This window comes from Rana temporaria, chromosome 5 (genome assembly GCF_905171775.1).
Source record: "Rana temporaria chromosome 5, aRanTem1.1, whole genome shotgun sequence".
NCBI lineage: Eukaryota > Metazoa > Chordata > Amphibia > Anura > Ranidae > Rana > Rana temporaria.
In genome coordinates, this window is record NC_053493.1 from 416,738,541 (window position 1) to 416,765,566 (window position 27,026).

General features: G+C 48.2%; 2 protein-coding genes across 2 annotated transcripts in view; both read right to left on the reverse strand.

Annotated features, from left to right (window-relative positions):
* The window catches only part of MTRR (5-methyltetrahydrofolate-homocysteine methyltransferase reductase), a 143,512-nt gene extending 137,452 nt beyond the window's left edge, over positions 1-6,060 (reverse strand). The window contains exon 1 of the mRNA XM_040355179.1: positions 5,961-6,060. The gene's annotated coding sequence lies outside the window, so the exon portion shown is untranslated. The remainder of the gene's footprint in view (positions 1-5,960) is intronic.
* Positions 6,061-11,649: 5,589 nt separating this feature from the next.
* LRRC14 (leucine rich repeat containing 14) lies at positions 11,650-26,171 on the reverse strand. Its single transcript, XM_040355181.1, has 4 exons — positions 26,067-26,171; positions 22,006-22,347; positions 15,603-16,244; positions 11,650-12,330 (listed from the first exon to the last, which is right to left on the reverse strand). The coding sequence occupies exons 1-4, from the start codon at positions 26,105-26,107 to the stop codon at positions 11,760-11,762; spliced, it is 1,596 nt and encodes a 531-aa protein (XP_040211115.1). The 5' UTR covers positions 26,108-26,171; the 3' UTR covers positions 11,650-11,759.
* Between the last annotated feature and the right edge of the window lie 855 nt (positions 26,172-27,026).

Genomic DNA, 27,026 nt, shown 5'->3' on the forward strand with positions numbered 1-27,026 from the left:
GGGCACAGCGGGGGTTAAAAGTTTTAGCTTGGAGAACTCCTTTAACTTGTAATGCTTAACTTGTAATACCAACGGCCACCACCAGATGGCGCCAGCTCACATCTGGTGGTAATAACTTGTAATACCAACGGCTCACCACCAGCTCACAAAAAAAAAATCTTTTTTTTTGCCCACCTTCCAAGCCTAGTCGCCATGGCGACCTGGCGCCCGGGATTTGTCGATCCCTGGCCTAAACCAACAAAGGTTTCTCTTCCTCATGCACTATAACAAACCCAGTGTAAGGTGAGTGGGAGGTTATGCTTACACAAACAAGCTACCCCAAAAAAGGGGGAACCGTCACAAAGGACCCCTTACTGTGCCACACAGAAGTTTGTTCCCACACTGTTGAAAGTTAACTAGCTTAGCATTGTACATGGCCTGTAGGGAACTCTGTAACCATCAGGACCCCCCCCCCCCCCCTTTCAACACAACCTGACATGTAGGGAGAGGCTGGCAGCCTACTGTTGCGATAACCACAATGTCTTTGAAGCAAGAGTGGTTGGTGGTTTTAGCAGTAGCTTCTGGGCCATTTGTAACCGGACCCCGGTCCTGCACTGCGCCACCAAGTATACCGTGTTTCCCCGAAAATAAGCCCGGGTCTTATATTAATTATGCCAACAAAAGACACAGTAGGGCTTATTTTCGGGGTAGGTCTTACCATGTAATGTGCTGTCTTCTATCCCCTCTCTCTCCCTGCCTATCAGGAATCCCCAGTGTGAACTGAGTTAAAATGCTTGTACAATTCTATAATCCACTCTATTACAGTATTATATAATGTACAATGTGTGCGTTTCTGTAATATAATTGTGCCAAATACATTTGTTATAGTGCCGCTCTGCATTTTTGTTACCCGCCGGAGCTCTCTTCCCCGCAATTATATTACAGAAACACACATTGTACATTATAAACTACTGTAATAGAGTGGATTATAGGATTTTACAAGCATTTTTAACTAGGGCTTATTTTCGGGGTAGGGCTTATATTGCAGCCCTCTTGGAAAATAACGCTAGGTCTTATTTTCAGGGTAGGTCTTATTTTTGGGGAAACAGGGTATACACACAGGGAAGATGGAGGGAAGCAATGCCTTACCCACCTCTTTCCCATCTGAGGTGGTTCAGGCACCCTCACTCCTCTGCACCCCAGAGGAGATTAGGTCCAATGCTGAAAGACCAACTGGCTGGAATTGGGGTTGTGCAGCCCAATTCTCGTGGCCAAAGGAAGTACTTCCGTTGTAGTCCTCCCTGCCACAACCACTGGGCTAGCTTTTCCTCCTTATGGCCCACAAGCAAGCAGGATAGCTGTTAAAGTCCCCCCCCCCCCACTGTAGTCCCCATAGGGAACTGTAGGGTTAGGCTGTGCCTGCACTGTATTAGTCAGTATATACACGGGGGGGGGCGTCAATGTTCTGCGTTCCTCAGTCCCATCTGAGGTGGTCTAGGCACTCTCGCTCCTCTGCACCCCAGGGGAGATCCCATGCCCAGAGACCATCTGGCTGGAATTGGGGCTTTGCAGCTAAATTCTCATGGCAAACGAAAGTACTTACTGTTGTGGTCTTCCCTGCTACAGCCACTGGGCTTGCTTTTCCATCCTTCTAGTTCATACGCAAGGAGGATTGCTGCCAAAGTTCCCCCCCTCCCCCCAACTGCAGTCCCCATAGGGCAGTGTTTCTCAATTCCAGTCCTCAGGCCCCCCCCAACAGGTCACGTTTTTAGGATTTCCATTATTTTGCACAGGTGATTTGATCAGTTTCACTGCCTTAGTAATCACCACAGCCTTTTCATCTGAGGGAAATCCTGAAAACCTGACCTGTTAGGGGGGCCTAAGGCAGGGCTCGACAAATCCCGGGCGCCAGGTCGCCATGGCGACTAGAAATAGGGTCCTGGCGACTTGAATTGGAAGGGGGCTGGGGCCATCTGGTGGTGAGCCGTTGGTATTACAAGTTATTACCACCAGATGTGAGCTGGCGCCATCTGGTGGTGGCCGTTGGTATTACAAGTTAAGCATTACAAGTTAAACAGCAATTCTAATGTTGTTTTTCACTATCATCTTCTTTCCTCTAATTAGAACCCCCAAACATTATATATATTTTTTATCCTAACACCCTAGAGAATAAAATGGCGATCGTTGCAATACTTTGTCACGCTGTATTTGCGCAGCGGTCTTACAAGCGCACTTTTTTTGCGAAAAAATTACACTTTTTTTAATTAAAAAATAAGACAACAGTAAAGTTATCCCCATTTTTTTTTTTATATTATGAAAGATAATGTTACGCCGAGTAAATTCATACCCAACATGTCACGCTTCAAAATTGCGTCCGCTCGTGGAATGCCGACAAACTTTTACCCTTTAAAATCTCCATAGGCGACGTTTAAAAAAAATCTACAGGTTGCATGTTTTGAGTTACAGAGAAGGTTTAGGGCTAGAATTATTGCTCTCGCTCTACCAATCGCGGCGATACCTCACGTGTGGTTTGAACACCGTTTACATATGCGGGCGCTGCTCACGTATGTATTCGCTTCTGCGCGCAAGCTTGACGGGGCGCGTTTTCTGGCTCCTAACTTTTTTACCTGGCTCCTAGATTCCAAGCAAATTTGTCAACCCCTGGCCTAAGGACTGGAATTGAGAAACACTGCCATAGGGAGCTGTAGCAGTATATACACACAGGGGGAGGGGGGGCAATGCCTTCCATTCCTCAGCCCAGCTGGGGTGGGCAAACATCCATCATATGGTGCCTCCAGTAAAAGGAGGATGTGGGCGCCTGCTCCTGCTGACTCTCAGCCCTTCCTCCTAGCCAGGAGCCAGGGGAAGGACTCCACTTGGAGGGCCAGCATCCCCGTCTGACAAAGAACATCTAAGCAGGTAAGGGGGGGGGGGGGGGGGGGAGACAGGATAAAGGCCCCTGAAGGTCTGGGCAACACCACTTGCTGCCAGGGTCCTTCAGCTTCCCGGGGGGGGGGGGGGGGGGGGGGGGGGGGGGGGGGGGGGGGGGGGGCTCTTCCAATTACGCCCCCGCCTGAGATTTCCTCTCCTCATCTGTTTTGTGAGGAGAGAAAGGGCGCCTTCTTTCTTAGCCTCCTGAGCTGCCGAGAGAGGCCTGTGAAGCGACTCTCAAGCCCCATACACACTATCAGTTTTCCTGATGGTTTTCTCTTCAGGTTTACCAAAACCATCTAATATGAGGTCAAACCTTAAGCGTTTCAATTTGAATGCAATCAGGCAGGCCCTTGTACTACATGGTTTTGGTAAACCTGAAGAGAAAGCCATCAGGAAAACTGATAGTGTGTATGGGGCTTCAGAGGAGCGATCCACCCAGCAGATGAATCAGCCAGTCCGCATCCAGAATGGACACCCAGACAGGTAGGCGGGAAAAGAAGGAAAAAATGGCCCCTGAAGTTCTGGGTCTTCAGTACTCAGGAGGGAAGAAGAACGGGATACTCCCCAGGAGGGACAAGGTCATCCTACTGGGCCCCAGAGGCTACACAGTGCCTACGGCCCAGCTCCCAGGGGGGGACCTCCAGCCACAGGCCTTCGGGTCTATAAGAAAATAACAAACGTTTCGCTGTGGGGAAACGCAATCACAAACTGATGAGCACAGGAGGGGGGTGGGTTTTTTAACCTCTTAATTGATTGCGTTTCCTGTCAGGTGGACCAGTCATCTCTCAGGGTGCCGTCCTGGAAGACTAGGGAGAAACAAATGTTTTTTTTGTTTCAGTTACAAAAACTTTGTATGTAAGTTTTCTCCTTCACTGATAAGGCGGCACTGATGAGGTGATCACGTGGTAAAGAGTCTCCGTCGGAGACTCTTTACCTAGATCGGTGTGGCGGGGTGTCAGACTGACACACCGCAACAACGATCGCCGCGAAGCGCGCCCCGGCTCAATATCCTGAAGACGTCACATGACGTCGGATCAGGCTATTGAAACCACTTTGCCGCCGTCATTTTGTAATAGGGCGGGCAAGTGGTTAATGACACCCCCCCCCCCCACACACACACACACACACACACACACACACACACACACACACACAGGTAACTACAGCGCCAATTTTGTACGTTTAGTGCCGCAGCACCACAATATTCAGTGCGGTGCGATTTCTAATAAAGGGCAGAAAAGCCCATTGAAATGAATGAGCTGCTTTCCGTGACGTCCACGTGCAAAACGCGTTCGCACATATCTGAACGGGACCAGAGAAGAAGAGTCAGGTAACAAGTTTAATAAGAACACGGAACAAGAAAGTGACATTTGTTACCCTTTTATAAATGACGTCCCCGTGCACGCTACTTGTGTCCCCGCTCGTGAATTTGCTCGCGCAACATTAGTTTCTGTGCGAGTTGCGCTCAGGGCGACCCATTCACTTGAATGTGCGACTATGGTTCCAAAAAAGCTCAGGTGCCAAAAGCCCCCCCCCCATTGACACTTCGTGTGTTACAGCTCGCGATTTTGTGTGGGCGATTTTCACGCAATGCCGCATGTCACGCATAGAGAAGTTGCCCAAAAGAAGCTCCTGTTTCTTTAAGACTCCATTCACACTTCGCAATTCCTGAATCACGGGCATAAAACCGCCACAATTCCAAATCGCATTGGCGATCGCTGCACGACGTGCGTTTGTTCGCTATTATCCTTTAAGCTCCTGTCATACAATTTGACAGATCAAAGGCGCATGACAAGCCGCACCCTATGGAACCGTTCACATCAATGCGACTCCGACTTGTGCCGATTTTTAAAATGTTCCTGCACCATTTTTGGGCGATTTCCAACGCCACTTGCATCAACATTTGCGCATGAAGTCGCACAGATGTTGGCAAGCCGCACATGAAAATCGCACTGACCGGCGGCTTTGAAATCATGCTGAAGTAGTGCGATTTCAAAAGCTGTGGTCGGTGTGAACTGGGGGCTACTGGCACCCCAAACGCTATGCGATTCTGCTGCGCCTTCCGAAGAAGAGCAGGAACTTTTTTTGGGTGACAAACGCGCATAGGGCAGCCCATCGAAGCGAATGGTCCCTCTGATGTGCAACTCACGTGCGTTCCTGCCACACAAAGAAAAAAAAAAAAAAAGTGAATGCAGCCTAAATAGCCCTTGGTTCCCATTGAAGTGATTTGGCAAGTCAAATCGCATAGCAAAGTCGCATTGCTGGCAATGGCACAGTTCCAATCAGTGCGGCACCGGCTTTGCAGCGCCGCACCGATTTGCAAAAAGAGTTCCTGCACTACTTTTGGGGATTTCGGAAGCAACTTCAATAGACATCTGTGCATTAAGCCGCACAAGAAGCTTTCAAGTCGCAAAAAAAAAAAAAAAAGCACTAAAATGTGGCTTTGAAATTGTGCGATTTCAGATGAAGTCGCACGATTTCAAAGCCGCGTTCAATGCGAGTGAGGGCTCGGGGGGGGGGGGCGACAAGCTTCACGCGATTGTTCAAAGGCGCGTTTTGGCGCACGATTCTGTCACACTGCATAGCACCCAAACGCATGCATTTTGCGAATTTCTGCGAGATTTTGGAATCGTAGCAAAATCGCCAAGTACAAATGGGTCCTAAACGATTTTACGCTCGCGTTTCGTCAAGCTGGAAAGATCGCGCTGCGTTTGGGGTACAGTTTAAGATGAATAGGATCCAAAACGCTCGCTGTTCTGCGATTCCAGAGCGGCCACACGTGAGCTGTACTAGCAGAAGACGGACGGCGATCGCTCACAATAAACATCAAAGAACTTTTGCTCACCTGCACATAAAATCGATCGCTAAACATTCGCCTAACATGACAAAACCCAAGCAAAGGCGAGAAAACGCAGCGACTCCAACCAGCAAACATTACGATTATTTTTATACAGCGCCAACAGTTTGCACAGCACTTTACAATATAAAGAAATACAATAAGGAATAGGAAGTCATGGAGCTTACAATCGAAAAATCAGAGCACTCACCTCCACCATGCACAGATGTCTTATGCAACCGACAACCACTCTGCAGGAAATATATAAAACACATGCTGCATTCCAGAGGGGGGAGGACCCAGGAAGACTTCCGGGTCATGTGACTGGCCACATGGGTGATGTGATGATGTTGTGTGGGGTCACGTGACCAGCAGAGGGGGGCGTCGCCTGACCTCTTCAGCTCTGACACCCGAACACCTTACATGGAGCAGAGCGATTGTTACGTTTGATTCGGACGTAACTTTGTCATTACTTATGGGGGGAGGGGTATTACTAAAACTGGAGCACTCAGAATCGGGTGCAGCTGTGCATGGGAGCCAATCAGCTTCTTACTTCAGCTTGTTCAATAAAGCTTTGAAAATAAAACCTGGAAGCTGATTGGTTACTAGACACAGCTGCACCATTGAGTCCTGTCCATGATACTTTTTTCTTTTTGCACCAACATACAATATTTGAGGGCAAGCTTTCAGTACTAATTCACAAAGGTTTTGTTAAAACATATTTTTTTTTTTTCAAAAATATAATTTTCTTCTTTTTGCAAAAATAACTTTTTAGTTAAAAAATTAAATGTTCTTCTTAAAAAACATATTGGTAAAAATAAATATTTTTTTGCAAAAATAGACTTTTTTTTTTTGCAAAAGCATTTTTTATTTATTTTTTGCAAACAAGCAGTACTAATTCACAAAGAATTTAGCAGAGTGTTAAAACATTTTCTTTTTCAAAAATAACATTTTCTTCTTTTAGCAAAAAAAACTTTTTAGTAAAAAAAATAAACCTCATATTTTTTTGCAAACATATACACTGTGTATATTTTATATATATATATATATATATATATATATATATATATATATATATATATATATATATATATATAATATATATATTTTTTATTTATTTTTTTGAAAACAAGCAGAACTAATTCACAAAGAATTTAGCAGAATGTTAAAACATTTAACATTTTAATATATATATTATTTTTTAGCAAAAATATATTTTTTAGCAAAAGTATTTTTAATTTTATTTTTGAAAACAAGCAGAACTAATTTACAAAGAATTTAGCAGAATGTTAAAACATATTTTGTTTTTTAAAAAAAAAATGTCTTCTTTTTGCAAAAATAAAGTTTTGGTCAAAAAAATAAATTTTCATATTTTTTTTTGGTAAAAATACATTTATATTTTTCTCGCAGACATATACAGCGTGTGGGTGTATGTATACATATATATATATATATATCTTTTTTTTTTAGTTCAAAAATATAATTTTCTTCTTTTTGCAAAAATAACTTTTTAGTTAAAAAATTAAATGTTCTTCTTAAAAAACATATTGGTAAAAATAAATATTTTTTTGCAAAAACATACTTTTTTTTTTTTTTGCAAAAGCATTTTATTTCTTTTTTGCAAACAAACAGTACTAATTCACAAAGAATTTAGCAGAATGTTAAAACATATTTTTTATTTTTTTTTTTTAAATAAAGGGCCAGATTCACAGATATCTGTGGCGGCGTAACGTATCGTCTTTACGTTACACCGCCGCAAGTTTTCAGCGCAAGTGCCTGATTCACAAAGCACTTGCGTGTAAACTTACGGCGGTGTAACGTAAAGCCGTCCGGCGCAAGCTCGCCTAATTCAAATGGGGCGTGTACCATTTAAATTAGGCGCGTTCCCGCGCTGAACGTACTGCGCATGCTCCGTTTAGAAATTTCCCGCCGTGCTTTGCGCGAAATGACGTCGCCCCGACGTAATGTTTTGAATGGCGACGTGGGTAACGTACTTTCGTATTCCCGGACGACTTACGCAAAAAAAACAAATTTAAATTCGACGCGGGAACGACGGCCATACTTTAACATGGGCTGTCTATTGTTACACCACCTAAATAGCAGCCGTAACTTTGCGACGCGAAAAGACGACTAGCGACGACGTAACGAACGCGCGTACCTTCGTGGATCGCCGTAAAAGCTAATTTGCATAACTCCACCCAGCGGCGGTCGAAGTATTGCATCCTAAGATCCAAAGGCGTACGAAGCCGTACGCCTGTCGGATCTTAGCCAAATGCCGTCGTATCTTGTTTGTGAATTACAAATAAAGATACGACGCGGCAAATTTGAAGGTACGCCGGAGTATCAGCAGATACTCCGGTGTACTTTTTCTGTGAATCGGGCCCAAAATTTTCTTCTTTTTGCAAAAATAACGTTTTGGCCAAAAAATGTAATTTTCTTTTTTTTTTTTTGGTAAAAATAAAAAAAAATTTCCTCGCAAACATATACAGGGCCAGATCCACAAAGAAGTTACGTTGGCGTATCTCTTGATACGCCAACGTAACTTCTAGGATGCGCCGTGGTATCTTTGTTTTGTATCCACAAAACAAGATACGCCTGAATGTGGGCTAGATCCGACTGACGTAACGTCTTAGTACGCCGTCGGATCTTAGGTGCATATTTACGCTGGCCGCTAGGTGGCGCTTCCGTTGATTTCCGCGTAAGTGTATGCAAATTAGCTTGATACGCCGATTCTCAGAACGTACGTTCGGCCGGCACATTTTTCGTAAGGCTTTTTTCAGCGTAACGTTACCCCTGCTATATGAGGCGTATCCTATGTTAAGTATGGACGTCGGGCCAGCGTCGAATTTTCCGTCGTTTGCGTAAAACGTTCGTGAATAGGGCTTTGCGTAGAATGACGTTCACGTCGAAAGCATTGGCTTGTTGCGGGTTAATTTGGAGCATGCGCACTGGGATACCCCCACGGACGGCGCATGCGCCGTTAAAAAAAAAACATCATTTACGTCGGGTCAAGACGTATTAACATAAAACACGCCCACAACTTAGCCATTTGAATTGCGCGCCCTTACTCCGACACATTTACACTACGCCGCCGTAACTTACGGCGCAAATTCTTTGTGGATACGGGAAATGCGCTGTAAGTTACGGCGGCGTAGTGTATCTGAGATAAGCTACGCCGGACGGAAAAAAGCGCTGCGCTACGTGGATCTGGCCCACAGTGTGTATATTTTATATATATACATATATATATATATATATATATATATATATATATATATATATATATATATATATATATATATAATTATTTTTTAGCAAAAGTATTTTTATTTTACTTTTGAAAACAAGCAGAACTAATTCACAAAAAAATTAGCAGAATGGTAAAACATATTTAGTTTTTTTTAAAAAACAACATTTTCTTCTGCAAAAATAAAGTTTTGGCCAAAACATTGAATTTTCTTTTTTTTTTTGTTTTTTTTTTGGTAAAAATACATTTTTTTTTCTCGCAAACATATACAGTGTTTTTTAGTAAAAAAATTAAATTTTCTTCTTTTTTGCAAAAAAAATTTGCAAAAATATATAATTTTTTTGCAAAAGTATTTTTTGTTATTTTTTTGCAAAAAAAAGGTTTTGGACACAAAATAAAATGTTCTTTTTGCAAAAATAACTTTTTGGTAAAAATATATATATATATATATATATATATATATATATATATATATATATATATATATATATATATATATATACATATAGCCTGCCTAGGAACACCCACTTCTTCCAGACTTTTGATATTTGCATAACCCCTCCCACTGCCTGCATTAGGGCTGAGAGCTCTTGAAAGTAGTACGGAGGTGGGTTGTGTTTTGTTTGTATCATTTGTCTGTATATGTTATTTGCATAGAAAAATAAAAAAAGGATCTGATTTAAAAAAAAAAAAAAAACTAGCCACCTGATTGCTATTACATGCAGAGGGAGGGGACTTCTCCCCTCCCCTTCCGCCGTCCGTGGCTCTCTTGACCCCGAGCCACCGACCGCTATGTCCGCCCAGACAGCCAAGCAAAGCCGGGATCGCCTTTCATTTGGCTCTCCATTATAGGAATCCGCAAGGGATCACATGACTTCCAGTTTACGCAAATGTCAAAGGCGCCGTTTCTTTGCCATTTTGAATGCTTTCAAGGGCAGGGGAGGGACTTAGAGACCCCCGATCTGTCCTTAGAGAGGACCTGTCACTACCTATTAGCAATAAAAGTGATAAAAAAAAAAAAAAATTAAACCAACAGTGTAAAAAAATAAAATAAAGTGCCCCCCGTCTTCCTGTTGTAGAGCACAAAAACCAATGCGCACGTCAGTCCCGCACGCACGCAAACAGTGAGGTATTATTACGTGAAGGCTTTTAACCACTTCAGCCCCGGAAGTTTCCCCCCCTTCCTGACCAGAGCACTTTTTGCGATTCGGCGCTGCGTCGCTTTAACTGACAATTGCGCGGTCGTGCGACGTGGCTCCCAAACTAAATTTGCGTTCTTTGTTCCCCACAAATAGAGCTTTCTTTTGGTGGTATTTGATCACCTCTGCGGTTTTTATTTTTTTTGCGCTATAAACAAAAATAGAGCGACGATTTTGAAAAAAAAAAGCAATATTTTTTACTTTTTTCTATAATAAATATCCCCCAAAAATATATGGGGGAGGGGAAGGACCAAGGAAGACACAATAAAAGCGGATTCAATTTCAACTTTCATTAGGAAAAGAGGATTTTCTCGCTGCAGATAATATCTTGAAAGAATAAAACTTTATTCTGAATTAAAGTTACAACGATATCAGATCACTGTGCGTAGAAAAAAAATATGCAAATATTCATACAAAATATAACCACATATGGCTTCTGTAGTGAGAAATAGCCAATGATTTCAGTTGTGGGCGGAGCCAGGATGATTTTTTTTTATGGTATGAGAGATTTTTTGGGTGTCGGCCAAAACAGGAAGTGAGGGGAAAAACATTCCCCTAATAGGGCTACAGACATCAATAAAACTTTCCCTGCTCCCCCCCCATAACCAAATAAAAGATGGCCGTTTCACTTCTGCACCCATAACCCCCCCCCCAAAAAATGTCCGTTCCACTTCTGCACCCATAACCCCCCCCCAAAAATGGCCGTTCCACTTCTGCACCCATAACCCCCCCCAAAAAATGGCCGTTCCACTTCTGCACCCATAACCCCCCCCCCCAAAAAAAATGTCCATTCCACTTCTGCACCCATAACCCCCCAAAAAATGGCCGTTCCACTTCTGCACCCATAACCCCCCAAAAAATGGCCGTTCCACTTCTGCACCCATAACCCCCCCAAAAAATGTCCATTCCACTTCTGCACCCATAAACCCCCCCCAAAAAATGGCCGTTCCACTTCTGCACCCATAACCCCCCCAAAAAATGGCCGTTCCACTTCTGCACCCATAATCTCCCCCCAAAAAATGGCCGTTCCACTTCTGCACCCATAACCCCCCCCCCCCAAAAAAAAATTGCCATTCCACTTCTGCACCCATAACCCCCCCCCCCCCCCAAATAATAGCCATTCCACTTCTGCACCCATAACCAAAAAAAAAAAATGTCCGTTCCACTTCTGCACCCATAACCCCCCCAAAAAAAATGTCTGTTCCACTTTTGCACCCATAACCCCCCCCCCCCCAAAAAAAATGTCCATTCCACTTCTGCACCCATAACCCCCCCCCCCCCAAAAATGTCCATTCCACTTCTGCACCCATAACCCCCCCCCCAAAAAATGGCCGTTCTACTTCTGCACCCATAACCCCCCCCCCCCAAAAAAATGTCCGTTCCACTTCTGCACCCATAACCCCCCAAAAAATGTCCATTCCACTTCTGCACCCATAACCCCCCCCCCAAAAAAATGTCCGTTCCACTTCTGCACCCATAACCAAAAAAAAAAATGGCCCTTCCACTTCTGCGTCCATATCCAGAGGATTGGGCCCCCAAGTCCGTATTTCGGCGACTGCCGGCACTAGAGGTTGAGGTAGTCCAGGTTCCGGTGAAGACACAAATCCGTCGTCCACACAACGTCCGTCCGCTCCACCCTCGCCAGCGTCTCCTGCAGCTCTGCCGAGAACCGCGCCAGCTTCTGTTGGTCAATGAATCCGTCTGTCGGCGCTCCGTAAAAATCCCCCCAATCCGGGCCCTCGCCGCAACAGTCCACGGGGTACGGGTAGACCACCAATCGGAGCTCCCGGAGCCTCAGGCAGTTCTGAAGGAGAGTCCTCAGTCCCTGGGAGGATAAGGGGTTACTGAAGAGTCCCAGGTACCGCAGGCGGGAGCAGCGCCAGAGGGCGGGCGCCAGCGCCGACAGGGCGGAGTCAGTGAGACGGCACTCCATGACGTCCAGGTGGAGGAGGGAGGAGGAGGCGGCGGCCAGCAGCTGCTGCAAGGGGGGGAGGAGGAGCTCCGAGAGGTTGGTCCCGCTCAGGTCCACCTTCTTCAGGGCGGGGGCGTGGAGACTCTGAGTCAAAAAATACAAATCCGGCGGGAGGAGGAAACAGAACGCCAATTCCAGACTCTCCAGCGGCTCTTGGATGCCCCTGAGAAAAGAAAAAGGTGCACACAGAATTACCACACACAGAGTTCAGGAGCAATTCACTCAAGAAGTTATATGTATAGGTGGAGTCCGATATCCTGTGTTCCTATCCAATAGTGAGATCTATCTTCCATCATTCCTACTCTGTCCCCGCCCACCTTTATGTGTCCCGCCCACCTTTGTGTCCTCGTCCACCTTTATGTGTCCTGGTCCATCTTTATTGTCCTGGTCCATCTTTATGTGTCTCCCACCCACCTTTATGTGTCCCTGCCCATCTTTATTTGTCCCTGCCCACCTTTATGTGACCTCGTCCACCTTTGTGTCCCCGCCCACCTTTATGTGTCTTCACCCACCTTTATGTATCCCCGTCCACCTTTATGTGTTCCCGCCCACCTTTATGTGTCCCCACCCACCTTTATGTGTTCCCGCCCACCTTTATGTGTCCCCACCCACCTTTATGTGTCCCCGGCCATCTTTATGTGTCCCTGCCCATCTTTATATGTCCTCGTCCACCTTTATTTGTCCCTGCCCACCTTTATGTGACCTCGTCCACCTTTGTGTCCCCGCCCACCTTTATGTGTCCCTGACCCCCCTTTATGTGTCCCCGCCCAACTTTGTGTCCCCGCCCACCTTTATGTGTCCCTGCCCAACTTTGTGTCCCTGCCCACCTTTATGTGTCCCTGCCCACCTTTATGTGACCTCGTCCACCTTTGTGTCCCCGCCCACCTTTATGTGTCCCTGACCCCCCTTTATGTGTCCCCGCCCAACTTTGTGTCCCCGCCCACCTTTATGTGTCCCTGCCCACCTTTATGTGTCCCCGCCCACCTTTATGTGCCCACCCTTATGTGTCCCTGCCCATCTTTATGTGTCCTGCCCACCTTTATGTGACCTCGTCCACCTTTATGTGTCCTCATCCACCTTTATGTCTCCCCGCCCACCTTCTCCCACTTGCTACCTAACCCTTTTGCTTCCAGAGCTGTTTTTTCATCTTTTTTGCACACATTTAGCCATAAAGGCTGAATCTAATTTCTTCATCAATTTAGGCCAATATGTATTCCGCTACATATTTTTGGTAAAAAAAAACAAAACAAAAAAAACAATAAGCGTATATTGATTGGTTTGCGCAAAAGTTATAATGTCTACAAACCATGGGATATTTTTATTTTTACTAGTAATGGCAGCGATCAGTGACTTATAGCGGGACCGCGACATTGCGGCGGACAGATCGGACACCAAGTGACACTTTTTGGGGGTCCAGTGACACCAATACAGTGATCAGTGCTTAAAAAAAAAAAAAAAAATGCACAGGCATTTTAGCGCTAATAATAGCACCTGTAAAGCGCCTCTCAAGCCCGAGTGTTCTCACACTGGGGCGGTGCGCTTGCAGGAGCGGGGAAAAAAAGTCCTGGAAGCAGCGTCTTTGGGGCGGTGCGGGAGCGCTGTATACACCGCTCCTCGCCCCCTAGTGTTTAACTCCTTCCCTGCCAGTGACATTTATACAGTAATCAGTGTCTATTTTTAGCTCTGAGCGCTGTATAAATGCCAATGGTCCCGAAAATCGCGTCAAAATCGCCCGATGTTGTCCACCACAATGTCGCAGTCCTGAAAAAAATAAATAAAAAATACTCATCACCGCCATTACTAGAAAAAAAAAAAAAAACACTTAACCCCTTCCTCACCCCCTAGTAGTTAACCCCTTCCCTGCCAGTGTCATTTACACAGTAATCAGTGCATTTTTAAAGCACTGATCGCTGTAAAAATGACAATGGTCCCAAAATAGCGTCAAAGGTGTCTGATCTGTCTGCCGCAATCCTGAAGAAAAAAAAAACACCACTGATCACCGTTATTACTAGTAAAAAAAAATGCCATAAAACTATCCCCTATTTTGTAAACGCTATAACTTTTGCGCAAACCAATCAATATACGCTTATTGCGTTTATTTTTTTTTTTTTACCAAAAATAGGTAGAAGAATACATATCGGCCTAAACTGAGGAAGAGATTTGTTTTTTTATATATTTTTGGGGGATATTTATTATAGCAAAAAGTAAAAACGTATGGCCAGATTCACGTACGGCGGCTTAAAGTTGTGCGGGCGTAGCGTATGTAATTTACGTTACGCCGCCGCAAGTTACAAAGCACTTGCGTACCAAGTTACGGCGGTGTAGCGTAAATGCCGGCGTAAGCGCGCCTAATTCAAATTGGGAGGAGGTGGGCGTGTTTTATGCTAATGACCCCACGTAATTGACGTTTTGAACGTACGGCGCATGCGCCGTCCGTGGACGTAACCCACTGCGCATGCTCCAAATTATGCCACAAAGACTCATTGGTTTCGACGTGAACGTAAATTACGGCCAGCCCAATTCACGGACGACTTACGCAAACGATGTAAAAATGTCAAATTCGACGCGGTTCCGACGTCCATACTTAACATTGGCTGCGCCATCTTTTTGGTGGTTTATCTTTACGCCTGAAAACGCCTTACGTAAACGCCGTATCTTTACTGCAACGGGCAAGCGTACGTTTGTGAATAGGCGTATCTCGCTGATTTACGCATTCTAGGCGTAAATCAGCGTACACGCCCCTAGCGGCCAGCGTAAACAGACAGCCAAGATACGACGGCGCCGGCGGTCGTATCTTAGCTACATTTAAGTGTATCTCAATTTGAGAATAGGCTTAAATATACGACGGCGCAGATTCGGAGTTACGACGGCGTATCTCTACCTGAATCTGGCTAATATTGTTTTTTTTTTCAAAATTGTCGCTCTAATTTTGTTTATAGCGCAAAAAATAAAAACCGCAGAGGTGATCAAATACCACCAAAAAAAAATCTCTATTTGTGATAATAAAAAAGGACATCAATTTTGTTTGGGAGCCACGTCGCACGACTGCGCAATTGTCAGTTAAAGCGACGCAGTGCCGTATCGCAAAAAATGCTCTGGTCATTAAAGGGGTAAAATCTTCCGGGGCTGAAATACATACACCGGATGGGAAGTGGTTTAAAAGACAGCCTTGAGCTGCAGTCAGTGACTTTGCCTAGGCTGAGGCGATGTCATCAACCTGCTGCAGGCAGGAGCAAGCATTGCCACAGTCTCTCTATTTTTCCTGCATGCAGAGATCTCGAAGAATAATTTGGGAGCATCTGTATTTTTTTTTTAAAACATTTTTGGATAGTTTTTGAATTTTTTTGCTATCACAAGGTGGGCGGGTACATGGCGTTAAGGTTACGTCGTTGGCAGAGAAAGGGTTAAGGGAAGCCATATTGTTTCTGAAGATACCCCAACACCTGCCGCAGCCGCCCGGACAGGCGGGACGATCCGAGGTTCAGCTCCTTCAGGGATTTCAGCTGTCCGACCAGCGCGGCGAATTTCCTCAAGGCGTCCTCCATGTCGGGGGTCAGGCGGCGGACGTCCACGTTGCTGTACGGCAGCTTGAGGCTGCGCAGGGAGCTGAATTTCGCCATGGCGGGCAGGAGGGCGTTGAGGCCCTCCAGGCCGAGGTTGTTGAAGCTGAGGTCGATCTGGCGCACCCCCGCCGGTTCCAGGAGCTCCAGCAGCGCCACTGTCCTCTGCAGGGACAGCTCCTTGGCCCGCAGGTCGCGGCACCGCAGGCGCATCGGGCCGTGGACGCTCGCCTGGAGCGCCTCCCGCAGGACGGAGTAGGACGTGCTGTTTACAAAGAGGTCCACCCGCACTTCCACATAGACAGAGTCCAGGGGATTGGGCGGGACCAGTGCAGAATTTCCGTGTCCCCGCCTCCTCTTTGCCGCTTGCGTGGCTTCGCTGCGGCGTCTCCTGGAGAGCTCAATACACGCCTTGGCCAGGGTCACCGTGCGGGACAACGTGCTCTTCGTGCCGGGGCTTTGTTCCAGGATGGAATTGTGGGTGCCCGTCATGTCCAGGAGACGCAGCCGCCGCCCCCTGCGCAACAAGAGAGAAATATCGTTATGAGTGCAGCAGAAAATACAAACCCAACCTCCGTTACCTGCAAAACATGAGCCAATATCAGTTCAAGGGGGAGTGCGCCTTTAAGGTTCTAATATTAAAAAGGAGGACTGGAGAATAGGAAAAAGCATAAGCCAACCAATAATAACCCCCAGCATTGGTGTCACTGAGTTCAATAATAACCCCCAGCATTGGTGTCACTGAGTTCAGAAATAACCCCCAGTATTGGTGTCAGTGAGTACAATAATAACCCCCAGTATTGGTGTCAGTGAGTGCAATAATAACCCCCAGTATTGGTGTCAGTGAGTACAATAATAACCCCCAGTATTGGTGTCAGTGAGTACAATAATAACCCCCAGTATTGGTGTCAGTGAGTGCAATAATAACCCCCAGTATTGGTGTCAGTGAGTGCAATAATAACCCCCAGTATTGGTGTCAGTGAGTGCAATAATAACCCCCAGCATTGGTGTCAGTGAGTGCAATAATAACCCCCAGTATTGGTGTCAGTGAGTGTAATAATAACCCCCAGCATTGGTGTCAGTGAGTGTAATAATAACCCCCGGTATTGGTGTCACTGAGTTCAATAATAACCCCCAGTATTGGTGTCAGTGAGTGTAATAATAACCCCCAGTATTGGTGTCAGTGAGTGCAATAATAACCCCCAGTATTGGTGTCAGTGAGTACAATAATAACCCCCAGTATTGGTGTCAGTGAGTGCAATAATAACCCCCAGTATTGGTGTCAGTGAGTGCAATAATAACCCCCAGTATTGGTGTCAGTGAGTGCAATAATAACCCCCAGCATTGGTGTCAGTGAGTGCAATAATAACCCCCAGTATTGGTGTCAGTGAGTGTAATAATAACCCCCAGCATTGGTGTCAGTGAGTGTAATAATAACCCCCGGTATTGGTGTCACTGAGTTCAATAATAACCCCCGGTATTGGTGTCACTGAGTTCAATAATAACCCCCAGTATTGGTGTCAGTGAGTGTAATAATAACCCCCAGTATTGGTGTCAGTGAGTGCAATAACCCCCAGTATTGGTGTCAGTGAGTGCAATAATAACCCCCAGTATTGGTGTCAGTGAGTGCAATAACCCCCAGTATTGGTGTCAGTGAGTGCAATAACCCCCAGTATTGGTGTCAGTGAGTGTAATAATAACCCCCAGTATTGGTGTCAGTGAGTGTAATAATAATCCCCCAGTATTGGTGTCAGTGAGTGTAATAATAACCCCCAGTATTGGTGTCAGTGAGTGCAATAACCCCCAGCATTGGTGTCAGTGAGTGTAATAATAACCCCCAGCATTGGTGTCAGTGAGTGTAATAATAACCCCCAGTATTGGTGTCAGTGAGTGCAATAACCCCCAGCATTGGTGTCAGTGAGTGTAATAATAACCCCCAGCATTGGTGTCAGTGAGTGCAATAATAACCCCCAGTATTGGTGTCACTCAGTTCAATAATAACCCCCAGCATTGGTGTCAGTGAGTGCAATAATAACCCCCAGCATTGGTGTCAGTGAGTGCAATAATAATCCCCCAGCATTGGTGTCAGTGAGTGCAATAATAACCCCCAGTATTGGTGTCAGTGAGTGTAATAATAATCCCCCAGTATTGGTGTCAGTGAGTTCAATAATAACCCCCAGCATTGGTGTCACTGAGTTCAGTAATAACCCCCAGCATTGGTGTCACTGAGTTCAGTAATAACCCCCAGCACTGGTGTCAGTGAGTGCAATAATAACCCCCCAGCATTGGTGTCAGTGAGTGTAATAATAACCCCCGGTATTGGTGTCAGTGAGTGCAATAATAACCCCCAGCACTGGTGTCAGTGAGTGCAATAATAATCCCCCAGCATTGGTGTCAGTGAGTGTAATAATAACCCCCAGCATTGGTGTCAGTGAGTGCAATAATAACCCCCAGTATTGGTGTCAGTGAGTGCAATAATAACCCCCAGCATTGGTGTCAGTGAGTGCAATAATAACCCCCAGTATTGGTGTCAGTGAGTGCAATAATAACCCCCAGTATTGGTGTCAGTGAGTGCAATAATAACCCCCAGCACTGGTGTCACTGAGTTCAATAATATCCCCCCAGCATTGGTGTCACTGAGTTCAGTAATAACCCCCAGTATTGGTGTCAGTTAGTGCAATAATAACCCCCAGCATTGGTGTCACTGAGTTCAGTAATAACCCCCAGCATTGGTGTCAGTGAGTGCAATAATAACCCCCAGCATTGGTGTCACTGAGTTCAGTAATAACCCCCAGCATTGGCGTCAGTGAGTGCAATAATAACCCCCAGCATTGGTGTCACTGAGTTCAGTAATAACCCCCAGCATTGGTGTCAGTGAGTGCAATAATAACCCCCAGCATTGGTGTCACTGAGTTCAGTAATAACCCCCAGCATTGGCGTCAGTGAGTGCAATAATAACCCCCAGTATTGGTGTCACTGAGTGCAATAATAACCTCCAACATTGGTGTCAGTGAGTTAAAAAAAAAAAAAACAGCATTTGAGTCAGTGAGTGCAATAATAACCCCCAACATTAGTGTCATAGACAAGAGTAATAATCCCAAAAATTGGTGTCAGTGAGTGCAATAATAACTGCCAGCATTGGATTCAGTGACCACAATAATAACCACAAGCACTGGTGTCAGGGAGTGCAATAATAACCCCCAGCATTGATGATGTAATGGAGATCACTCTGATTCCAATATTGGAATTTCATATACTTCCAAATTACTTCTGAGTTCCACATTTGTCTTGGATCTGTTATTGGCTCTTGCCAAGGGCTCGACAAAATCCGGGTGCCAGGTCGCAATTGCGACAAGAAATTGTGACCTGGCGCCCGCGCCTGCCGGTAATTGAGGCCGCGGCCTCAATTACCGGCCGTCGCGGCCCCGCCGAGATCACGCAGCGGGGGAGGTGGGGGCGCACGGAGGCACAGGATCCTGTGTCTCCGCGCATGCCCACCTCCCCTGCCGCGTGATTGCGGCGGGCCCGCGACGGCCGGTAATTGAGGCCGCGGCTTTGCGGCCTTGTGAAGTCCCAGGCTTCCTTCTGTGAGCTGGCGCCATCTGGTGGTGGCCGTTGGCATTACAAGTAAAACAGCAGTTCTAATGTGTAATTTTTCACTTTTTTCACTGCCATCTCCTTCCCTCTAATTAGAACCCCCAAACATTATACCGTGTTTCCCCGAAAATAAGTCCGGGTCTTATATTAATTATGCCAACAAAAGACACAGTAGGGCTTATTTTCGGGCTAGGTCTTACCATGTAATGTGCGGTCTTCTCTCCCCCTCTCCCTCCCTGTCTGTCAGGAATCCCCCATTGTGAACTGAGTTAAAATGCTTGTAAAATCCTATAATCCACTCTATTACAGCATTATATAATTTACAATGTGTGCGTTTCTGTAATATAATTGTGCCAAATACATTTGTTATAGCGCCGCTCTGCACTTCTGTGACCCGCCTGAGCTCTCTTCCCCGCAATTATATTACAGAAACACATACATTGTACATTATATAATACTGTAATAGAGTGGATTATAGGATTTTACAAGTATTTTTAACTAGGGCTTATTTTTGGGGTAGGGCTTATATTGCAGCCCTCCTGGAAAATAACGCTAGGTCTTATTTTCAGGGTAGGTCTTTTTTTTGGGGAAACAGGGTATATATTTTTTATCCTAACACCCTAGAGAATAAAATCGCGATCGTTGCAATACTTTCTGTCACACCGTAATTGCGCAGTGGTCTTACAAGCGCACTTTTTTGGTGGAAAAAATACACTTTTTTTAATAAAAAAAATAAGACAACAGTAAAGTTATCCCAATTTTTTTTATATTGTGAAAGATGATGTTACGCCGAGTAAATTGATACCCAACATGTCACGCTTAAAAATTGCGACAAACTTTTACCCTTTAAAATCTCCATAGGCGAATTTTAAAAAAAATTCTACAGGTTGCATGTTTTGAGTTACAGAGGAGGTCTAGGGCTAGAATTATTGCTCTCGCTCTAACGATCGTGGCGATACCTCACATGTGTGGTTTGAACACCGTTTACATATGCGGGCGCTGCTCACGTCTGCGTTCGCTTCTGCGTGCGAGCTCGGCGGGACGGGGCGCGTTTTTTGGCTCCTTACTTTTTTTAGCTGGCTCCTAGATTCCAAGCAAATTTGTCAAACCCTGCTCTTGCCTATTCCTCAGTTGGACTGCTCCCTGGCGGCCTCTGCTGGTCTCAGAGTCTCTGTGTTCTTCAGGATTTTTGTACTCGACATAAAAACTTTTTCTTGGAGTCCATTGTGGTCCACAGGTCACCCCCACCCCCATGTTTTTAGGCCTTAGTACTGCTTGCTCACAAACCTGAAGCATGCTGGGTAGAGGGTGGGATTTCAGGCGGCAGTATAACCTGTTCCTGTTGTCCCCAATGGATTCCAAGAAAAAGGTTTTAAGGCAGTGGCGGTTCGTCCATAGAGGGCACTGGAGCGCCGCCCCCTCTGGCTCCCACCGCCACTGAGTCTAATAACATAGATTCATGCATTGCACAAATCTATGTTATTATCGCCGCTGCCGCGCTGTTCTATTCAGATGGTGGGCGCTCATGTCCGGCCATCTCAATAACGGCAGCTGGTTGGCTGTATGGAAGTGCCTATCAGAGACAACGGCTCTGATAGGCTTTTCCGAGTACAGCCCTCGGGTCCCGGAAGCTTATACAAGGAACGCACTAGGGATGCGCTCCTTGTATAAGACTGACAGGCGTCTCAGCCAATCAGGTTCACCGGTTCTGGTAACCTGATTAGCTGAAGCGTCATCGAGGGCGGGAGAAGACATGGAGGGACGGCTGACCCCAAAAAGGTAAGTGCCGGTGACTTGTCCTCAATGTTCCCCTAACGGGGAAGTTCCTTCACTGATTGCGTAGGCGCAAACTTCCCGACGGAAATCCCCGAACCTCGCCCGGCATCCAGGCTCATTCTTTAACATCCGCGTGGATTGGAGGATGTTAAAAAAAGAGCCAGGAGGCCGAGCGAGCGGAGCGACTGGCCACTTACCTCGAAATCCACGTCGCCCTGGATGCCGGCCGCGGTTCGGGGATTTCCGTCAGCAAGTTTGCACCTGCGCAGTCCTTGAAGGAACTTTCCCGATAGCTGGAACCATCTCAGCACATCAGCTTGCGCATGCGCTGGAACTTCCACGATAGCTGGAACCAGCACGGCAGATCACCGGGCTGAAATGGGGAGGGGGCATTTTACAGGGCACAGTGGCGAGTACAATTGATGGGCACAGTGGTGACAGCAATTGATGGGCACAGTGGTGACAACAATTCATGGGCACAATGGTGACAACAATTCATGGGCACAGTGGTAAAGTTTGATGGCATGGCACAGTGGCTGCATTTGGCATGGCACAGTGGTGACAACAATTGATGGGCACAGTGGTGACAGTTGATTGGCACAGTGGCTGCGTTTGATGGCATGGCCCAGTGGCGACAATTGATGGCACAGTGGCTGCAATTGATGGGCACAGTAGCTGTGTATGATGGGCACAATGAGGCTGCAATTGTTTTCTTTTTTTTTTGTTTGCGCCCGAGAAACGTAATTTTCAGAAGACCATCAATGGCAATGCTGACTCCCCTGGTTCAGGTTTCTCCGGTGATTCTGATGTGGAGATCTCTATGTGACTCAGCCCACCAGACCCTCCCCCGGCTCCCCCCCTCCCCCCGGAGTCTCATTCCTCCTCCTGTAGGATTAGTCAGTTACCTTTCCTTACTCCCCCAGTTGTCTCGGCTGATTGCGTCGCCCAGGTAAGCCACGATGCCCAGTATGACGGTCTGCGTGGACTCCCAGGTGAAATGGAGGTGGATCTGGCCGGGGCGGACTCCTAGAAGCTCCTGGAAGCGGAGGATGGGGAAGGGCCATCGCTGCACCAGGTCCTGCAGCACCAGGGTCTTCCCCCCCAGGAAGGCGGCAGTGAAGAGCGGCGGGTAGAGCTCGCGAGGGATGGAGCCCAGCGCCCGGCGGAGGGAGGCGTGGTCACTCACCACCTTCTGTGCACAGATGTATACCAGCGAAAGCATGGCTCCGCCCCCATTATCCCCGTCCCTGGAAAGACAAAAAACACAAAGGGGTAGATTCGCGTAAATTTCTGCGGGCGTAGCGTATCTCAGATATGCTACCCCCGCCGTAACGTATCTCAGATACACTACGCCGCCGTAACTTAGTGAGGCAGGTTCTGTATTCACCAAGAACCTGCGCCCTAAGTTACGGGAGCGTAGCGTAAATCTGCCGGCGTTAGCGCTCCTAATTCAAATTGTGAAGAGGTGGGCGTGTTTTATGCAAATAAAACATGACCCCACATAAATGACGTTTTAGACTAACGGCGCATGCGCCGTCCGTGAACGTAACCCAGTGCGCATGCTCCAAATGAACCCACAAAAAGCCATTGCTTTCGACTTGAACGTAAATTACGCACAGCCCTATTCGTGAACGACTTACGCAATCGACGGAAAATTCAAACGCTGGCCCGACGTCCATACGTACGTTTCTGAATCGGCGTATCCAGCTCATTTGCATATTCCTCGCGTAAATCGACGGAAGCGCCACCTAGCGGCCAGCGTAAATATGCAACTAAGATACGACGGCGTAAGAGACTTACGCCAGTCGGATCTTAGCCAAATTCCGGCGTATCTTGTTTTCTGAATACAGAAAAAAGATACGCCGGAGCATCCTAGAAGTTACGCGACGTATCAATAGATACGCCAGCGTAACTTCTTTATGAATCTACCCTATAGCGCTCAGACATGAAGGATATCAGTCATGGAGACCACCTGAAAATACCAGCCTGGATGTCCCTCCCATCCTCTGCCTCCAACGCTTCACGAGTCACCGGCCTGGAACAAGCAAGCAGCCAGTAAGGGCCGAATACTTTTTTCTGTTGTGGTCAGGGGCTCAGCATGGCAGCCAGGAAACTGGTATTTCCAGAAGATCAGTCTCCATTCTGCTCTCATTACAGGAGCGACAGTTTACCAATTCTGTAACAAAAGTCTAGGAAGGTGGATTCAGCGCCCCAAACCTGCCTGGAGCCCACTGGTCCGTCCTATCGCCGCATTAATGCACCGCAAAGACGTGCTCGTCTGGGCATCAATCACGTCGGGTCCAGAGCCATCACTTATAGGCACAGAGTCTGTGCCAGGGGGGTCAAATGATGGATGGTTCCGGGGTCGTCACTCTCCCCCAGAGGCTCTGAGTCAGGGAGTCAGACGTTGGATGGTTCCGGGGCCGTCACTCACCCGCAGAGGATCTGAGTCGGGGAGGTCAGACGGTTCCGGGGTCGTCACTCACCCACAGAGGATCTGAGTCGGGGGGTCAGATAATGGACAGTTCCGAGGTCGTCACTCACCCACAGAGGATCTGAGTCGGGGGGGGGGGGGGGATTGCAGGGTTCTGGGGTCATCACTTACCTGCGGAGGATCTGAGTCGGAGGGGGTCGGATGGTTCGGGGGCGTCACTCACACGCGGAGGCTCTGAGTCGGGGGGTCAGATAATGGACAGTTCCGAGGTCGTCACTCACCCACGGAGGATCTGAGTCGGGGGGGGGGGGGGGATTGCACGGTTCTGGGGTCATCACTTACCTGCGGAGGATCTGAGTCGGAGGGGGTCGGATGGTTCGGGGTCGTCACTCACCCGCGGAGTATCTGAGTCAGGTTGTCGGACAGTTCCGAGGTTGTCGCTCACCTACGGAGGGTCTAAGTTGGGGGTCAGACGGTTTTGGGGTCGTCACTCACCTGCAGAGCATCTGAGTCAGGAGGTGGGATGGTTCTGGGGTCGTCTCTTACCAACGGAGGATCTGAGTCGGAGGGGTCGGATGGTTCGGGGTCGTCACTCACACGCGGAGGATCTGAGTCGAGGGGGTTGGACAGTTCCGGGGACATCATTCACCTGCAAAGGATGAGTCGGGGGGGGGGTGTCACTCACCCCCGGAGTATCTGAGTCGGGGGGGTCGGACAGTTTTGAGGTCGCCACTCACCCGCAGAGGATCTGAGTTGGGGGGGGGGGGGGTCGGACGGTTGCAGGGTTGTCACTCACCTGCAGAGAATCTGAGCCGGCGGTCAGAGTCAGGGGGGTCTGACGGTTCCGGGGTCGTCAGTCACCCGCGGAAAATCTAAATCAGGGGGGCCAGACGATGGAGGGTTCCAGGGTCATCACTCGTCACTCACCCACGGAGGATCTGAGTCAGGGGGTCGGACGATGGAGGGGTACCAGGGTCATCACTCACCCTCGAAGGCTCAGGGTCGGGGGGTCAGGCGATGGACGGTTCTAGGGTCGTCACTCACCCATGAAAGCTCCGAGTCTGGGGTGGGGGGCGGGGGGGTCGGACGATGGATAGTTCCAGGGTCATCACTCACCCGCAAAGGCTCCGAGTCTGGAGGGGTTGCGCGGTTCTGCGGCCGTCACTCTCCCGCGGAGGATCTTAGTGAGGGGGGAGGGTCGGATGATGGACGGTTCCGGGGTCGTCACTCACCCGCAAAGGCTCTGAGTCGGGGGGGGGGGGCGCAAAGTTCTGGGGTCGTCACTTACCTGCGGAGGCTTTGAGTCAGGGGGTCAGACGATGGACAGTTCCCGGGTCGTCACTCTCCCGCGGAGGATCTGAGTGAGGGGGTCGGATGATGGACGGTTCTGGGGTCGTCACTCCCCCGCAAAGGCTCTGAGTCGGGGGGGGGGGGGGGTCGCAAAGTTCTGGGGTCGTCACTTACCTGCGGAGGCTTTGAGTCAGGGGGGTCAGACGATGGACAGTTCCGGGGGGTCGTCACTCTCCCGCGGAGGATCTGAGTCGGGGGGGAGGTCGCAAAGTTCTGGGGTCATCACTTACCTGCGGAGGCTTTGAGTCAGGGGGGTCAGACGATGGACAGTTCCGGGGGGTCGTCACTCTCCCGCGGAGGATCTGAGTCGGAGGGGTCGGATGGTTCGGGGTCGTCACTCACACGCGGAGGATCTTAGTGAGGGGGGAGGGTCGGATGACAGACGGTTCCGGGGTCGTCAGTCACCCGCAAAGGCTCTGAGTCTGGGGGGGTTGCGCGGTTCCGGGGTCGTCACTCACCCGCAAAGGATCTGAGTCGGAGGGGTCGGATGGTTCGGGGTCGTCGAGGGGGGAGGGTCGGATGATGGACGGTTCTGGGGTCGTCACTCACTCGCAAAGGCTTTGAGTCGGGGGGGAGTCGCAAAGTTCTGGGGTCGTCACTTACAGACGATGGACAGTTCCGGGGGGTCGTCACTCACCTGCAAAGGCTCTGAGTCTGGGGGGGTTGCGCGGTTCTGGGGTCGTCACTTACCTGCGGAGGATCTAAGTGAGGGGGGAGGGTCGGATGATGGACGGTTCCAGGGTCGTCACTCTCCCGCGGAGGATCTGAGTGAGGGGGGAGGGTCGGATGATGGACGGTTCCGGGGTCGTCACTCACCCGCAAAGGCTCTGAGTCTGGGGGGGTTGCGCGGTTCTGGGTTTGTCACTTACCTGCGGAGGCTTTGAGTCAGGGGGTCAGACGATGGACAGTTCCGGGGGGTCGTCACTCACATGCAGAAGATCTGAGTCGGGGGGGTTCCTTTTTGGGGTGAGAACACTACGACCCCTGCTGACCCAGGGGCAAAGCCTCCGCTGGAAGCTGCTCTGGTGGTTATTAGAGAAGTTGTCACCACATAACTAAGGAGACTGATTCTTCCTCACTGCCCTGGGGGGGTCCTAAGACTTCACTGGCTGCATGCTTAGCCCAAAATGAAGGCATTCCTATCATGACAGGCCCTCAGGGGCCCCTCGGCCTCACACCCACCTCCAGTCAGGCTCCCAGGAGCCGCTCACCGATGACATCATCTGGAATCCCCTTCCTCATTGGTGGAGGGAAATGAAAGTCTCGTCTATGGGGCGCAGTGGCCGGTATGGCCGGCAGGTGGCGCTGTCAGGAAGTGATTCTGGCGTGCAGTACCGGATTTGGTCGGCAGATGGCCCTCCTTCTATCTGCTATATCGGCAGATGGGGCGCAGTACCTAGTGTAGCCAGCAGGTGACGCTCTGTTTATCTCTTGTCAGAAGGTGCAGTACCGCATGGTGGCCACAGTAGAGGTGGCGCTCGACTATCAGCTCAGCTGGTGACCTGTACAGTATAAGAAGATCACCAGCTGATAGTCGAGCGCCACCTCTACTGTGGCCACCATGCGGTACTGCACCCCCTTTACAGCACGATGACAATTCTAATGAGTACAACGAAGGATCCTTTACATTCTATTCTATAGTATTCTTCTTTGTGCTACTTCAGGAAGTGCAGTTTTAGCTTCTTCCAGCAGGTGGCGCCCGCTCACTTACTGAAATAGCTTATGTAGTGTATAGGGGGTGCAGTCAGGGCCGCTGATAGGGCAGTACAGGCAGCCCTGTTGTACCGGGCCCGGACCCCAGCAGCTCCACAGGGGGGCCCGGACAACTTTACAGTTAATTTCTGTCTATTAAAAAGAATACAGCTTTCTAAACTTCAAGTCCTTCCCCCGCTACTACTTGCTAAGGGAAGGGGCTGTAATTACACATTCCTGGGCCCCATCAGGTCATCAGAGGGGCCCAGGATGTGAGTGCAGTGGTGGGACTATTTCTTGTATTTCGGGCGGATGTACATAACACTGTACAGCACATTACTCTGCTTTTTAATTAGTCCCGGCCACTGCTGCTCACTACCTTCCCTGGTGGAGTGATACGATGCTGCACTCCGCCTCCTGTCCTCAACTCCTCATGTGCAGAGTGCAGAC

What these genes read in the sequence shown, in the direction of transcription:
- LRRC14 (XM_040355181.1), bottom strand. Translation starts at nt 26,107, where the DNA reads ATGATGTCATCGGTGAGCGGCTCCTGGGAGCCTGACTGGAG. An exon ending in TCCTGGGAGCCTGACTGGAG is followed by an intron (nt 22,348 to 26,066) that starts GTGGGTGTGAGG and finishes TTGTCTTTCCAG; the next exon opens with GGACGGGGATAATGGGGGCG. An exon ending in AACTGGGGGAGTAAGGAAAG is followed by an intron (nt 16,245 to 22,005) that starts GTAACTGACTAA and finishes CTTGTTGCGCAG; the next exon opens with GGGGCGGCGGCTGCGTCTCC.